The 16,268-nt window shown below is 49.1% G+C and overlaps 1 protein-coding gene across 3 annotated transcripts in view; it reads left to right on the top strand.

Moving 5' to 3' along the window:
* Positions 1 to 534: 534 nt before the first annotated feature.
* SCHIP1 (schwannomin interacting protein 1) overlaps positions 535 to 16,268 on the top strand; it is a 103,262-nt gene continuing 87,528 nt past the window's right edge. Inside the window, exon 1 of one of the 3 annotated variants that reach the window (XM_072344063.1) lies at positions 535 to 649. In XM_072344063.1, coding sequence (XP_072200164.1) covers positions 641 to 649 — 9 coding nt within the window. In that variant the 5' untranslated portion in view covers positions 535 to 640. Of the gene's footprint in view, positions 650 to 4,479; positions 4,551 to 11,839; positions 11,954 to 16,268 lie in introns of those variants that run through there. The other 2 variants (XM_072344067.1, XM_072344064.1) reach the window with 2 other exon arrangements.

Genomic DNA, 16,268 nt, shown 5'->3' with positions numbered 1-16,268 from the left:
AATATTTGGACAAGTTGAGTCTCAGCGTGCTGACACTTTTGTCATCTGCTTGAAAACATGTGAATTATCTTTACAGAATGGGTTTCGGCTTCCTGGTACCAATTTGCTGCTGTGCCTAACCGGCATCACAAACTGCTGTGAATCCACTCTGGGACATGAAAGGGATGTGAGTTTCCTCTGTGCTGGATTTATTAACCTTCACAGCGCGGTGGAATGATCCATTCCAAGTTTGTGCTCACAGATAGCTGTGTGTGTGCAGCGTGCTGCTGGCTGCTCAGCGCTGTGCAGCGTACCGGGCTGCCTCCTGCACATCTCCGCAGCGCTCCAAGCGGGCTCTGGCCCATCCCTACCTCCCAGTGCCCCCTCGTTTCCATCACCCCGTGCCTCTCAACGGCAGCGGCTCCATCCCTGCGCTGGAGAGTCGCCAGAAGTTTCTCATCTCAGTCTGTGGGCTGTGCGCTCGCGCTCTGCCTCTCTCTCTCTCTCTCTCTCTCTTTTTTTTCCCCTCTTTGAGCTTTTCCGATGCGGACGGAGTGAGCTGAGCTGCGCGGTGTGCAGCTGGCACTGCGAGCCGCCCGGGCACGGCGCGCTGCGGGAACGGAGCTTCCTCCTTTCCCTGCAGGTGACGGGGAACTTCACCATGCTGCTGGTAACGTATGGCGTTTCCTACATACATACCGCGGCGCTCCTCCGTGCGGCTCTGGGAGATGAGTTTCCTTAGAACTAATTAAAACGAGGCGATGCCGGGGGTGGCGGGTGCCTGTCGGACGCGGATGCCGTTCGTTTCGCTTGCAGCCAGCGATGTGCGGGCAGATTTCCCTCCAGGAATCTCACATCAAGCAGCACTTCTTCCTTCAGAGAAGGAGATTGCACATACAGAGTAGCAGCTGCGATTCACGGTGCTCACAGGGCTGCGGTAAGTTCACGGGGAAGCTGGAATTTCAGACTGTGTTATGACACAGGCTCGGGAAGGAAAGTCTTGTCTTTGCATGGTAACAATTCAGAGGGGTGTTTGGAATAACACCGGAGGATTCAGAGAGTGGCAGCTGTGCTGCTGCTGTGGGATCCGTCCAGGTTTAACTGCCCTTTTATTTTTGCTTTGCTTTATTGGGAACAAAACGTGGCTGTGGTTTGTGGGGTTGACCCGATGGGACTTTTAGCAGCAAAGTTTCATCTGGCGGTGTGGCTGCTCTCCTTGTGTGCCCCAAACGGCAGACAGCTCCATGGAGGGTCCTGCAGCCTGGAGTTCAGCTGTTTGTCCACGTGTAAAACCTGATGGATTTGTCTCGTGTGATGCACCAGACTGCTGGGTCTGTATGAAGTGCAGGAGATGCTGTCCAGACCAATCCTGACCACAGCAGCGGTCAAAGAAATGAAATAATTACTCTTGGATTAATTATCTTGTGTTTTTTTGGCCTTCCGAAGATAATAGTTGCTGTAGGCAGAGATGTAGTTCGGGGGTAGTTGTATGCATTCAGCATCAGGGCTCAGTTCAGAGCAGATGTTGGGTTCCCTCCCTTAGAAGCACTTCCCTCAGGAACAGCTTATGTTGTCTTTACACCTGGTGCAAACCATACATCATCTCACCACAGCAAAAAAATTGCCCACCACGCTCTTCCATTTTCCTTTCCCTCCAAACAGAGCCCTTCAGTGCTGTATGCATCATTAAAAAGCCATCCGTCAGGACGTGATGGCTGACGTGTGTACGTAAACACCGCGGGGCAACAAACAAAGCTGGGTGCTGTTAGCCCTGCAGGGAGCCAGCACACTGGGCTTGAGGCTGCTTGGGGATGCTGGGGCAGCTCTGGGGCAGTGGGTGAGGCTGCGTGCTGCCCAGCAGTGCCATGCAGCATCCTGCCTCCCTTCCTTCAGTTGGTATTGATGGATCTGACAGGGCACAGAAGATTTGGCTCTTAGCTCTGGTGCAGCTGGATGTAAATAAGCAAATATTGAATTATAATCCCTACAAAGGTAAAATTAATCTGAGCTTTTATGTTTTCCAGGACAACTTGTCAGGCCATGCAAACTCATTTGCTAAATTGCACAGGAAAACAGAATGCATTAGGAATATCTAATTTGCCTGCAGCTGAGTATATTTTGATTCCCTTTACTGCCTGCTTCATATTTTTCAGCCTTTTCATTGACGGCTGCTATAGGTGGTCTTATTTATAAGGAAAGTGCATCAAGAATTTACCTTGGTAGTCAGGTGCTGGAGTTCACTGTGTTCGCAGAGCAGAACTGCAAAGCCTCATGTATGGTGCCAGATAGTTTTCACACCTGCTTGCACGCTGCATTTCAGAGCACAGAGTCCATACGTGACCTTCTCTTGCTTTAAAACCCACCCTCTGAGAAGGTCTGTGCCCCCAAAGGATCCTGCAGGTGGGTTATATGGACTCGTGTAACCTTGGCAGGACCGAGGGGACAATCCAACAGCCAAATGGTGAGGTCAACTGTTTTGTGTTAAAAAGTTCGGATAGACCCAAAGTACAGAAATGGCATCAAATCCAGGGAAAATGTTGGGGCTTTCAGCCATTTCCCTGGATGCCAAAGAAAATACTGTAGTGAATGACATTACTGGTATGTTCTCTGAGGACGCTGCAGTTTCAAAATGGCCATAGCTGTTACACAGACCCACAGGTCAGCTTCCCACTTTCTCTGTTTGGGAAGCCTGGGCTGTGCTCACCATGGTGGGCAAAGTGCGCATCCAGATGCTGGGGCTGGGCAGTCTGGGATGGCCATGCAGAGCTCAGCACCCACCCAAAGGCAGCCAATGCATTTATCCAGCCCCAAACACCGACCTCTGCAGCACGGAATGCAAAACCACCCATGGTTGTGCTGGGGTGGGAGAGCTTCTCATCAAACAGTGATGTCACGGGAGTTTAACTGCAGTTTGGTTGTGAGGCAGATGAAACAAGTGCTGCTCTCACTGAACTCAGCAGATCATAGATTTGGGGATGTTTTCTTTTAATAGGGTCATTTTCTTTGAGGAGTATAATGTGTTTTTTGAGTAAAAGGAGCATCTAGGAGAATATCTGCTAGACAAGAGTAATGGCTCTCTCTTCTTCTTCCCCTCTCTTCTTCAACATCTCTATCAGAGTCAGTTGAACTTGGGCCAATCTTCATGTAAAGTTATGTCAACTAAGTGAAGGTAGACATAGCCAGAACAGACCTTAGGGAAACCACAAGGAATGCTGACTGGTGTCGGTGGAACCGGGCTGGTGTGACATGGTTTGCCTGGAGGACTCGAGGTGGGACATTGCCTCTGACCAGCCGATCTGGACTGAGCTGTTGGGGTCAAAGCTGTAGGGCTGGGTGCATTCCCAGGTGGTTTGTGTCCTGTTGGTAGGAACAGCTTGGAGCAACAGGCTTCAAAGGGACAGCAGCAGCCTTTGGATCCGGTGTTGGGCTCTGAGCATTGCCTGGAAGGATGCTCCTCACTGTGGCTGGTGCTCCTGCTGCCATGAAGGCTGGCTGGGGGCAGGCATGGTGGCTGAAATACATGTAACTGGGCTACAAAGCAAGGGGTAAGGAGCAGGGTCCACTCACCAGTCTGAAACTGTACAGTCCTCAAAGCAGGGAGAGGAATTACTTACCGTGGCTTGAAGAGATGAAATGAGTAAGATGATAAAGGCAGAGTTATGCTGAATGGAGGAAAATTTTCCTGTTGTGTTTTTTTATGATATGCAAAATAACCTCCACAGGGAGGCAAATGAACCTTTACTATTTAAGCACTGAAAAGGAGCTGTGACAAGCTCTGTATCCAAATGAACGTGGCACATATTGGATCAGACAACTCGTTTTTTAAGCCTCTCTATTACCATTCTGTGGCAAAAGAAATTTGTAGTAAAACTTGAAGTTATTTTCAGAATTCAATGAGGTGTTTAAACAGGGCTATTAAATTATAAGTGTTTAATACACCTATAAAATCTCGGTGTTCGCCAGGACTGTTAAACACAAGGAGTAGCTGGAGTGCATTTCAACACCATGCTGCCGTGCAGCGTTCCTGGCCAGGAATCAGACCAATAGCAACAGGAGCACATGGCCACATCGCCCAGTAATGCTTGAACAGAACTGCTAACGTTGTACCCAGTGCTCTGGATGCTGGGATATGTGCCACCAGCCGCCCATGCCCTGTTACAACTGGTGCATCTGAAAACAGCTGAGCTGCTGGAGGTGCTCCCGCTTGGTTTGGTTTCGCAGCAGATCCGAGCTCACCTCCCAGGGCTGTATGAAAGCCTATGAAAGCCTCTTCTGTGCTCGGTGCTTTGAGCCGGAACCAGGAGATGCTTCTGCCGCTCGCTTCAGTTGCAATGGCTCTGCTTGCTGCACCTGCCCTTGCTGTAATTAGCCCAGCTGGGGGCACAGGAACCTGATTGCCCAGCTGTCCCACCTCCAACACAGCGGGTGGGTGGAGCCCACCCCTCAACCCACCCCTGCCCTCCTCTCAGAACCGGTGCTTCCAGGGGCAGCAGCTTTGTCCTTCTGCTGCTGGTCGCTGCCCTTTGTCCTCTGTTTTATTACTGTGCCAGAGTGGAGGTGGGGAGGATCAGGTAAGAAGTCTCTGTTCTCTTTCTGGTGGGTCAAGGATATGGGCGCTGTGCCTGCTTTCAGGATGGGCGTCTCCTGGAGGTCTTTGTCTTTCGTGTTTGCATCTTAAAGTGTGTTGGAGGAAAAGACACGTGCTTTGTTGCACAGAAATGCCCTCCAGGCAGAGGGGTGCTGCTGTCGGGTGGGCTATGGGCTCTACCTGCAGCACAGGTGGACGGGGAGGGCAGAAAGAGGAGTTTGGTTCCCTCTGGAGTTTTGGGGCAAAGTATTTTCTTCTCCTGCACTGTTGGTGCATCAGGCGGAGCTGTGCTTTGTGGAAAGGTTGCAGGGTTACCTGCAGTCAATAGCTGCTCCACAGCAGTGTTTGAGTGGGACAGGATGTGGTGTGTCTCTTTAAAACCTGCTACTAATTGTTAATAATCCTTGGATCTCCTTGTGATGGGTGCACTTTGTGGAACGTTGTTCTTGTCCTCCAGCTTTCCTGCTGGATAAACAGTGCTGGAGCAAGCCGTGCTCCAGGTGCTGGCAATCAGTGTGTGCCCCTCAGCAGCAGCAGGTGGTCGTGGCTGTGCTCGTGGCCAGAGGCGGCCGTGGCTGCAGCTGCTCAGGGCAGAGGTTTTGGTTGCAGAGTGCAAGTCGTTCCTGCTCTGATTGCTGTGTTTCGAGAGGCTCCAAAGGAAAAGGTGAATCAGTAGGACACTGCAGGCTCTGAGATCTACCAGAAATGAGGAGAATCGTTATGGAATGACTTTTTCTTTTCTGTTCTGCCATACGTTCACCCATGTCAGTGAGCCCTAACTGCAGTGTGTTAATTTTGTGCATCTCATTTATTCTAGATAAGCATGAAACAAGTTAGGGCATGTTGGCATCTATGTTGGGTTGGCTCTTGGCAGACATTCTCACATCAGTTCCTGCAGCATCAGAGGCGGCTGAGCTTCATCTTTCTCTCTCCATCCTGGGCAGCATCACAGAAGTGTTGGGCTGGAGATCTGTCAGCAGCAGTGAGTGCTGACTGCGTTTGCTGCCTGCTGGGAGGTGGCAGGGAGGATGGTCACCCCGCAGCAAACAGCCCTGTGAGCTGAATTGCTGTCCTTTTGGAAGTGGGCTTCTGGGGAGTGGGTGCAGGTAGGGACAGAGCAGCACAAGCTGTAAAACACTGAAGGACAACCAACCAGAGCAGCATTCTCTATGGGCTGTCCCCACTGCTGACCTGCTGGTACCCACTGCTGAGTGGCTCTCAGCGGATGTGCCCATATCACCAGCTGCAGGGCTGCTTGTTCCCTATTTGGTTTTGTGCCCTTCTCTGCAATGAAACTGCAGCTGGCAAAGGTTGTCAGGCATCAGATGCTACAAGTCGCTGTTGTTATCCTTGGAAGACAATTGCATCACTTGAGCTAATTACCCAGTGGCATTTTCTCCTCTGAAAAATTACATACCTGGGCTCTCTAGGAACGTGGAGTGCAAAGTGATGAAAGCAAAGTCATTCCCAAGGCTTTTTGAGCAATGAGATTTTGTTAACCTACTTACCAAGGCACAATTAAGTGTAGCTGAATAATGGCTGCACAGGAATGACCTTTCCTCCAAAATTCAAGCTCTCGTGCATTTAGTATCTCATTAAAGAGGTTGGTGCAGCTGCTAATGGAAAACTCTTGCTTGAAGAGTTGTGAAGTAAATAGGAATTAGGAAAGATTTCTTCTCTGAAAGCAGCGATACAGTGGCACAGCTGCCTGGGGGCAGGGGGGCTGCCATCCCTGGAGGAGCTCAGGGCCCATGGGGATGTGGCACTGAGGGATGTGCTTATGGACATGGGGGTGGTGCTGGGGTTGGGTTGGGGGCCTCAGAGGTGTTACCAACCAGAATGATTGCGTGACGTTACTCACTGGGAGGTGAGCCATATCTGCTCCGGAGTGTTTGCTGTGTTGTGTTTCTCTTCCTTTAAGAGGATTATTCACCTTCTCAGGTGCCCCCAGCAATTCACTTCCTATAAGCCCTTGCACAGCTCTGGCTGCTACCAGCAGTGGTGCAGCACAGCAACACTCTCTCCTGTTTCTGAGTGCTTTTGGAATATGTTAAAGCCAGATAGAACATTCTTAATCTGTCCATTTCTTTCACGTGATGCTTCCTGCTCAAACATTCATCCTTAACCAAGTAAAGCTCCTCTCGTCAGTATGAAAGAATAAGCTTTTAAATGCAGGAATAAACAATGTGACTGCTTTTATTGCCTCAATCTGGGGGTTGAGGGATTCACACCAGGGGCAGATTTTGGAGTAGCTTTATGCCGTCAAAGAAAGGGCAAGAGTACAGGAAGAACAGATAGGGAAGAGGGAAGGTTGGCCCCGATGATGCAGTGCAGGTCTGCAGGGCTTTGTGCACTGGAGGTGGTTGGTCAGTGGTTGACGTGTTGGCATTAAGCAGAGCTTGCCACTTGTTCTCCAGCTCCGTGTTTTGTGAGGTTTCACGCTTCTAATGAAAAATATATGTCTGGCCTTCTGTGTTTGCAGAGGATAACCAGCAGATGTGGAGTCTAAAGGCCAACAGTTGTTGCTGCTCAGAATCTCTTTCATTATTTTAATTGAGTTTTGTGGCATTTGATGTTTTGGCTTTTGGATTTAAAACGATAATACACTCTTTAGAAGCATCTTGCAAATGACTGTAACTGTATCAGATTTAAGTTAATCATCAATGTTATAAGCTGCCATTTGAAACCGCTGGTTTTTCTTGACCCAGAATTGTTTCCTGTTTGGAGAGACTTTTCTTTCATCTCAGAAATGACTTGGAATGAAGGAAGGAAGAAATAGAGGGAAATTGGAGCCTTTGATGTCTGTGTTCCTCCATTTTTACCTTTCTCCCCTTCCCATCCCAAGGCTTTCATGCAGTCACCAAGGTTTGCATTCCTCTTAGTTAACATACGAGCTCATCTCCTGCTGTCTTGTCCCTCTACCAGAATATTGTTTACATTCATTAAAACCCAACGGGATGATGCTTTTCTAAGCTAGTTTATTAAAAAAAAAAATCAATATAGAGCAGCTGCTTTGAGGCACTGAGGATGAACTTCCTACTAATGCTTTAAACCACTTCAGTTAACCCATTTTTTGAAGTAAGGTGTGTGCTCAAAATGGAATAAAGGCGCATTTCCTTAAAGGTTTTGTTTAAGCTGGTACCTACAGTTTGTGCTTCCAGAGCTGTGCCAGCTGACCCCATTTGCCCTCTGTGGCAAACAGCTGTGGTTCTGGTTCTGCTAAGAGGTGATTGGATTGTAGACCTATCTTCTCTTAGAGGATTTATTGGCCTTGTGCAAAACCTGTTTGCACAAAGGTAGTTTGATACCAGCAGCACTTCTAGATGGATCTGCTGGTTTATATGGAGGGAGAAGGGGCAGAGCAGCGTTATTTCCAACCTCAGGGAGTGTTTGTGTCAAACTCCTCACCCCTCTGATGCCATGAAAGTGAGGTTTGCTCACCCACGGTACAAGCACCCACACTGCCCAGTGTTAAACTGGGACACTCAATTGAAATGTCTGTCCCAGGCATTAACGATTGGTTTAAATGATCAGTTCAAAACTATGCTGCCGTAACTTTGCCTGCTGCTAATTGCAAAGGATCCTTTGCAGAGGCAGAGCAGCATGTGGGCACAGCACACAGCTTGGTGGGAAGCGGTTGTGACTTTGGGACAGCTCCTCTTCCCATGGGGTCTGATGTAGCATCATCTCCTGCTTAGTGCACAGAGCACCGGCAAACTGATGCCACCAAAGCAGTGAATTGAATGGCTGCTCTGCAAACTAGAAGCTACATTCTCCTTAGGTTTATGATTTGAAGTAGCGTTCCTGGGTGAAGTGGTGTAATTAAAAGTAAAACAGAGGCTTGAGGATGATGGATGTGACCCGCAGTGCTCGCACGCTGAGCAGGCTGCACGATTTCCCCCAGCAGAAGGTAAATGGGAGATCCATCATCGGGACTGCGGGGTGGGGGAGGCCATGCTATCAGGACCTGCCACTCCAAGGAGCCCCATGAATATTCTTACACTCATTTTAATCTGAAATGCTGGTTTTATTGTCTGTCGGGGAGCTTGAGGTTCACTTCACGAGCAGAGCGATGAGCTCGGTGATGGATGTGCCCCATGGGGCTGGGAGGTGCTCTCAGTTGGGAAGATGGAGTGGCCCGAGATGCTGGGTGCTGCTGGTGACCCCAAAATAACAGCATGAAGTAATTTAGTGTCTTACATTTATAATCGAGTCTGACTTCCCCAGTGATCTCTGACAGCATAAATTGTATTGTGCTATGGGAGCTCAGACCAGTGGGCACGATTAATGGTCAGATAATGGGAAGAGATGTCTGGAAACACTTTCTTGCTACAGAAATTAAGAGGCATTAATTTAGACATAAAAGACGTAAATGCTGGGAGATGCTGGCTTCCTAGGAGTGATAGCACGTGTCATAATGGCACTTCTCAAGTTTATTACTGTTTTCAGTATCGCAGATGGCTGCAAATTGTAGGGCTCTCTCCTGTTGTGTCTTTCCCCTCTGCCAAACTAACAAAGGAATGTTCAATCTTGGCTGCCCTTAATACAGTGCATGTGTTAACGATGGCAATTGCTTCATTGTGCTGCTAAATTGAGGGAAGCAAGATGAGATGTGGGGAAGTGTGTGTGTTTCGGTTGGTGCTGGGTATTGGTTTGGGATTCAGACTTATGTTCTGCATAGTGTGGCTCTTTGGAAGAGGAATGCATTTGCATCTCATGTTTGCCAGCACATTTCTGTTCCGAGTGCTTTCACGTTTCGGTTGCTATTGGGGATGTTTGGGGACAGAAACTTATGTTGTGTATAAAGTGGAGCTCTCGGGAAGGTGAATAACTTTGTGTTTGGCAGTAAGCTGCTGTTCTGGGTGATTTCACCCAAACTGGCTGTGCAGACACGGGTTTTTCTGATGGGTGCGTGGCTCTGAATTCTAAAGAGGAGACTGCCCTGACCTGTCTGGCTCCTGCTGGTGGGAGGCGGGCTGTGAGCAGGTCCTGCAGACAGAGCAGGGCTGTGCCGTGCTGCAGGTACTGCTTCACTTGTTGCAGCTCTTGGGAAGCGCGCAGCTGGGATGAGGGACTGCAGGTGGAGGAAGAGCGATATCCCACCTGATGGAGCGGATTGCTGCTGGGGGATCTTACCCCTGTGTGGGGGTCAATCTGGTTACATGTTTTTGGAAGCGCTGGTGTGCTGTTCAGGTTTCTGGCTGCCCCTTTACAACCATGGGGCCTCGGCGCTTGCAGTGCACTCAGCTGTGAAACCCTTAGGAACACCCAGGTGTTCCCCAATGCTCCCCCTTCCCACTGTGCCCCAGGCTGTGTACTGCAAATAGAGGGAGAGCTTTGCAAGTAGAGGAGATGGCTTCCATTCCTTCCCCAAGGTGGGTGACAGAATGCTGCGATGAACGTGGAGGAAAGGTCGGAAAGACGAGTGATGATTGAGAACAAGAGTTAAAGCTGTTTCAAGAACAAGGAGTTAATTACTCCTTGCGTAGGGGTAGCAAGTAAGAAGTTAGCCACAGCTGCAGCGTGTTCTTTTCAGCCTGATTGGAGGACGATCTCATTGGTGTTTTTGCTTATGAGAAAACCCAGCAGTGTAACCAGCCTCTCTCCTTCACCTCCTTGCACCCGAGCAGCCGTCCAGCAAAGCCTGCTGATGGAGCACGCAGTGCTTTAGGCCGTGAGTTCTGCCTGTGCAGGTATCTGTGCCTCAGCTCCCCCAGCCACAGAACTGCCCCGTGCACTCACTGAGCTCGGGCACCACCGAGACCTCAATGTGTGGGAATGAAGGCTGGGAGGAAGCCGGGGGGTGCTGGGATGTGGTTTGTGCCAGTGAGCAGATCTAAATTATGTAAATTGCTGTCTGCGCTGAATCTGCCATCTGGAAAAAGTGATGCATACAGAAATGTGCCGGGGCAGTGCGAGGGAGGGAAGAGGGTTTGGTGGGATAAAACTGACCTGCGCCAGGGAAATGTATTCACCTGCCACAGCCCGGTGGCAAAGCTATTCTTCTGTAATAGCCTGTTAAATTGAGTGGGGCCGAAACAATTGTTTGAACCTGCTTTGTGGTTTGAAGCCTTCCTTTGTGATCAGGGCCAGCTGCTGGTTGGCGTGAAAAGAAGGAGCAGGAGGGTTACCTGGTGTAAGGGGGGGGCTGTACAGCTGGGGATGGGGGGAAGGCTGAGGGTGTGTTCTGCTGCCATAGCTGTTCCCTGCCAGGAATCAGGGGGGTAGAAGGCTGCAGCATGCATTGCTCTCTAGCACGTTGGCCACCCTGCTGTCTGAAAGGTCAGAGCAGGGGAGCGCTGGAGGAGCACGTGTTGTGGAGCTGCTCTACCCAATGACATCTGTAGGGTGTTTTAGGCAAGTCATCCCCTTACGGGATCACAGAACCAGTATGGTTGGGAAAGGCCTCTGAGATCCCCACCCACTGCCCACATCTCTCAGTGCCACATCCCTGTGGTTCCCAACACCCCCAGGGATGGGGATGCCTTCTCTTCAGCTCCTGAGAGCTCCCAGCACAGCACCTGCACAGAGCATGCCTTAAGGGGGGGGGCTTTGTTCTTCACACGGGCACAAAAAGCAAAGCTCTTGGCTTTAAGGCACCCCTCATCTATGTTCCATCCACTGCTGTGTCTCCCATGTAAAGCAGCAGCAGGCTCTCAGCGATGCGTCGTTCCTTACAGGAGCAGCGCGGTACGCGTAATATCCTGTAAAGCAGAGCAGTAATTACAGATTTTATTATCTGTTAGGGCAGAGCGTTGTGTGCACTATTGCAGGGACCTGGGGGGGCCCGGCCGGCTGCTCGCCTGCAAGCTCGGTGGGCACAGCCTTTAATTGAACCAAAATAACAGTTGGAGGCTGTCAGCAGCGCTCCCATAAAAGGCCCTCTGGCTTCTGCTGCAATGCAGAAGGGAAACAAATGGTTCCCATTTAGACTCGGCACACTGTAGCCCCACAGAGCTGACTTTACCATGATAAACTGTTGCCACTGAATTGTATTCCCTGAGCTGTTACTATGGCCTATTTAAAAAGCATAACGCCATCTCATGTATTTCTAATTATTGGTGAGATGAAGGGATAAGTGTTTCACAGTGCTATTTTTTGCTTGCTGTTCTCATCACTTGAAGCAGTGCTGGGCGCTTTCCCTCGTTCTCTTGCTGTTTATTAAAGTGCCTTTGAATGAAATGGGTCAGCAGTGTTGGAGTGAAGGCAGCGCTGATGGCTGTGGCCGGACGCAGGAGGACAGCATGCATCTCCAGCAGTAACAGGGCTCCAGAGCTGGAGGAGGCTGTTGCAGCTTGGAGCTTTATCAGGTTTGCTCTTTGCAGCCCATGCTCCCTTCTTTGAGGATTAGGCCGTACGTTGCCAAGCTAATGGAGCAGCAGCAAGGTTGGTCTTGGTCTTTTTTCTTCTTTGAGGGAGTCTGGGGAATAATTCAGGCTCTGATTACCCAGTTCACCTTTTCTGATCCTCTGGTCAGAGCTGCAGCAGCGTGCCCTGCTGGTTGTGACCCGCCGTCCTGCCTGGTGTCCTTATGGCACAGTGCTTCCTGGTGGATCCCATCCCAGGACTGCTCTTCAAGCTGGGGATGCTGTGTGCAATGTGGGCTCTGCTTGCCGCTTCCTCCACCATAACTGTTAAAAAATGTCATCCAGCAGCTTTAGTGATGCAGACAAGATTGCAACCCTTGCAAACTGAGCCTTGGTACTTCTCTGCCAGGGCTGTTTTCTCACATGCTGGAAGGGATGGGGGGATTTCTGCGTGCTGTGTCAGACAGCAGACGAGACTGAGCAGTCAGTGCTGCTTTGTGTCCTTCAAAATCCATTACAGAAACCCGCTATGAACGGGTGACTTGATGCTTTGATGTAGGAAGCGGCAGTGTGTTCTTCTAGCTGGGTCAGTGTCTGGATTCTAGCCAGGCGATGCTCTTAAATCGCTTTTAGTCATGAGTGAGATTTCAAACCTTGGGATATTTAAATAGAGGGAGCCGGTCAGATTAGAGTAGAAAAGCTCATCTTACCAGTGGGAAGGATTGGGCCCAGAAGGAAGCTCCGCAGTCTGTGCTGGGGACAGGGCTGTCACCATGGGGTGTCCCACAAAGCCCTGCTGCCCGCAGCTGGGTTTTGGAGGTGTGTGCCAACCTAATGTGTGATGGCAAGAAAGGGATGCAATGTCCTGGATGCTCCTCCTCTGTCTGGTGAAATTAGAAAGGGAAAACGTAAGATTTAAATAGAAATCCATTTACTTTCTCAATAGCTTTTACTGCCTCTGTGCTGTATTTAGTGATAATTAAGTTCTCTGAGTTTTTAACAACACGCTTTTCCTGCTGGTGGCTATTCCCAATGGTCAGTCCTGCAGGAGCACAAGTCCTTCTCCATCTCGTGCAGTGTTGTAATGAGTGACAGTTTGTGTTTTCCCGCAGTCTGAGTGTGAAACCTCTTTTTGTTGGAAGCTTTGCATTTCTCGAGTAGGCAAGAAAACCTCCCTGAGAAATTCCTTTGTTTTCCTCTCAGCACCCAACGTTGCTCTGGATGTGCTGTTCAAATACATGTGTTGCTCCATGTATTCTGCCATAAAATGCCATGAATCTGTAGTAATTTGGATAGGAACCGTGACTGATGGCACCTGGGCTTCCTTTCAGTGTCTCTCTCTTTAATGTGCAGTTTTATCACTAATCCAGCATTGGGGCCATAGTACCTTTGGATGTTGGCTTCCTCTACCTGTGGTTCTACCCAGCAAATAGGTGCTGTAAGACCCAGAGAAAGCCCTCACCTCCAGGATACATCTCTTCTGAAGTCCTAGGCTTATGGCTTCTGATTTGTGGCAGCCTGTAATGCTTTACCCAGCAAGAGCAACGTGCTTAAGATTCCCCTGGCACACATCTCCTTCCCCAGCGGGGAGCTCTATGGGGTGAGGGAAGGGCTGGGTTTCCTGGTTTGGCCAGACCCAATAGGACACACCCAGCTGCCCCAGCACAAAATAAGCTTTGCAGCCCTTCAGATGATGAGCATTGGCAGGCTCTGAGAGATTACATGGCATTATTGATCTGACCTTTCTCTCCCATCACCAAAGTTTATCCACTTGTAAGGAGTTTTGTGCAGAAGCAGCCATCTGACCTTTACTGCTTTCAGCAATCCATGATAAATGGAGGAGATGAACACACACTGTCAACACTGGCTTCTTTTTTTTCTTCAGGCCTGAATCTCCCCCTTTTGACAGATATATCCTGTTAATGCTGCAGTTTCCAGAGAGATAACCGTACCATTAAGGCAGCATCTTCAACTTAGCATTTATATAACATTTGGCTATGGCTTCCACCCTCAGCCCATCGTACATAGACACGCATGATCTGAATCTGCAGGGATGTGACTCCTTGCGACCGTTTGACCTTTTCTGCAGATTTTGAGTCAATAAAGTTCCCTTCTGTGACCCTGCTGTAGCTTGGCAGTGCTTCTGTGTTATGATAGCGGTATTTCTTACGTTCCTGTAGCATTAAACCTGGTGGAAATTGGATGTTACACTTGTAGGCTCAGCTGAGAAAGGTCTTTGTAATGAGCCACCTTTAAAAGTTGGAGGCACTGCAAAAGCACCTCCAAAAGAAGGTGTGCTAACAGGCAGGTTCCTTCATGTGTGAACTGAAGGGGTCTGTCTGGCTTTTTGATGACAGGAAATTTCAAACTTGTGGCAGATGGAGTCTTTTTGTCCTTTCTCCATTGAGATGGGGACATTTAGAAGCGAGGTTCCTCGCTGTGCTCTGTCTGGCAAGCATTCAGTCATTCCATTTTACCACTGGGAACCCAAAGTAGAGGGTGCTACGTGGGAAGACCTGTCTAGTGACTCCAGACGGGGAGGAAATGGGTTTCCATGTCAACAAGTACTTGGCTTTCCTTTTACCTGCAAGAATTATTGCAGCATTTCTGTTCAGCTCGGAGGAAGGGGTGGCTGTGGAGCAAGACACCGCTATTGTTTTTTAATGCAGCCAAGTATGATGGCTGGGGCCATCATACTTGTCCCTGGGGCTTTTCAATGAGTGAAGGGAGGTGAGGTGACGTTTCTGTCAAATGTTTCTTTTTTTAAAAAATAATTATTTTTTAGGGCCATCTAAAACTCCAATGGCCGTTATCACAGCACGCAGGCTGCAGCTGTGTGGCATCTTTCACAGCAGGAAGAAGTGGAAGTCCCAGCTGCATAGGATGTCTCAAAGCAAACCCTTATGAATGTCCCCTGCACTGTCTGGCTGTGAGTGCTCTATCAAAGACTTCAGTCTCTCTTCTTCTCATTGACCAGCAAAGCTGCTTTTAGAGTACAAATTAATAGGCTCATTAGTGGGAATAGAGGCGATGTGTCTTGCCTGCCTGATTTGCTAACGATGCTCAGGTGTCTTTCTGCTGATGCTCATCACTCAGTGAAAGAAATGCAAAGTATTTACAAGAATGTATTAAATTGGGGCATGGATTTTGCCTTTGGCTGTCGCTTGGAGGCTGCCAGGAGAGCATTGCTAGGAGCACTGCTGTAGCCTGGGGAGGGCTGGGGGGCACTTTGCTGCCCAGCACAGCTCCAGCAGGGCAGGTTTAGTCTCAGAACAGCTCCTTTGTGCCTTTGGGCCTTAATGGAATCTATGGCTTAGGTGCAAATTCCCTTCCTTGAAATGGCAATAAACTTCAATGTTATAATGAATAGGCTGTTCTTATCTTCCCCAGGGCTGCTTAATATGTGAAGTTCTTTTATGTAACGCTGTGATTTCATTTTATTTCCCTCTTTTCCTTCTTCTCTCTCTCTCTCCCCTCCCCCTTTTCTTTTTTTTTTAATTTTATCTGCTTTGTAGTGGTTGGGAGATGGAGTCTTAATTTCCTGCCCTGCTCAATCTGCCTTTCAAGGAGTCCTGAAGGAAAGTATGAAAGGGACCTGCCCAGCCCTGATTGTAGGTGTCTGCAGGGATCAGCCTTCATCGTGGTAGCTGATCAACCAGACTGGTACAGAAGTAGGGCAGTGACAGGCTGTGTTTTCCCATTTGGTCTTGAATCATGACTTATGACACTGGGATCTCGAGTGGAGCTTTCCTTTCTATTTGCTTTGCGAAGCCCTCATCTTCTGCCTGCAAATGTTGCTATTTCCCTCAGCGAAATGAAATTCACTCTTTAAAGATGGAGTTGTGGGGTTCTGATGGCTGTTTTTTAACCAGGCTTGAAGCAGGATGGAGAACTGTTGAAATGTTGCATGGTTAAGCAGTGCTTTTCCCTGGTGTTTCAAAGAACGGGCTTTTCCTGTCAACGTTCATAGCTGTAAATACAAAGAATGGACTTGATAATGATGTGCATGGTGCCAGTTCGCTGTGCACTAAGATTTAGTCCCAAGGAAGTGTAGGTAAGACAGCTCTGGTAATCCAGATGATAAATTATTAAATGTTCCCATTTGGAAACACGGAGCTGCTGCTCAGAGCTGTGCGCTTGTGCTGGGGAGCTCCACTTGTGCAGCGCCCTTTGGTGCAGTGATGCTGTCTCAGGATTATGCAGAAGGAAAGACAACCAAACTGTTGAGGCCAAGGTTGCTCAAGTTCACAAGCAGCCGCCCAGCTTAAACTATTGCAGGTTGGTTCTGTGTGCATGTATAGCTGTGCAGGGACTGTTGGGCAATGGAAACCTTCATTGCAGACCACTCTGTGGGAGAAATAAAAGTCCTACCGTGCATCACAGGCATCTGAATG

The sequence above is a fragment of the Excalfactoria chinensis genome, chromosome 9 (genome assembly GCF_039878825.1).
Source record: "Excalfactoria chinensis isolate bCotChi1 chromosome 9, bCotChi1.hap2, whole genome shotgun sequence".
Lineage (NCBI taxonomy): Eukaryota > Metazoa > Chordata > Aves > Galliformes > Phasianidae > Excalfactoria > Excalfactoria chinensis.
The sequence above is the reverse complement of the archived record's forward strand: the minus strand, read 5'-3'. Positions and strand labels throughout refer to the sequence as shown.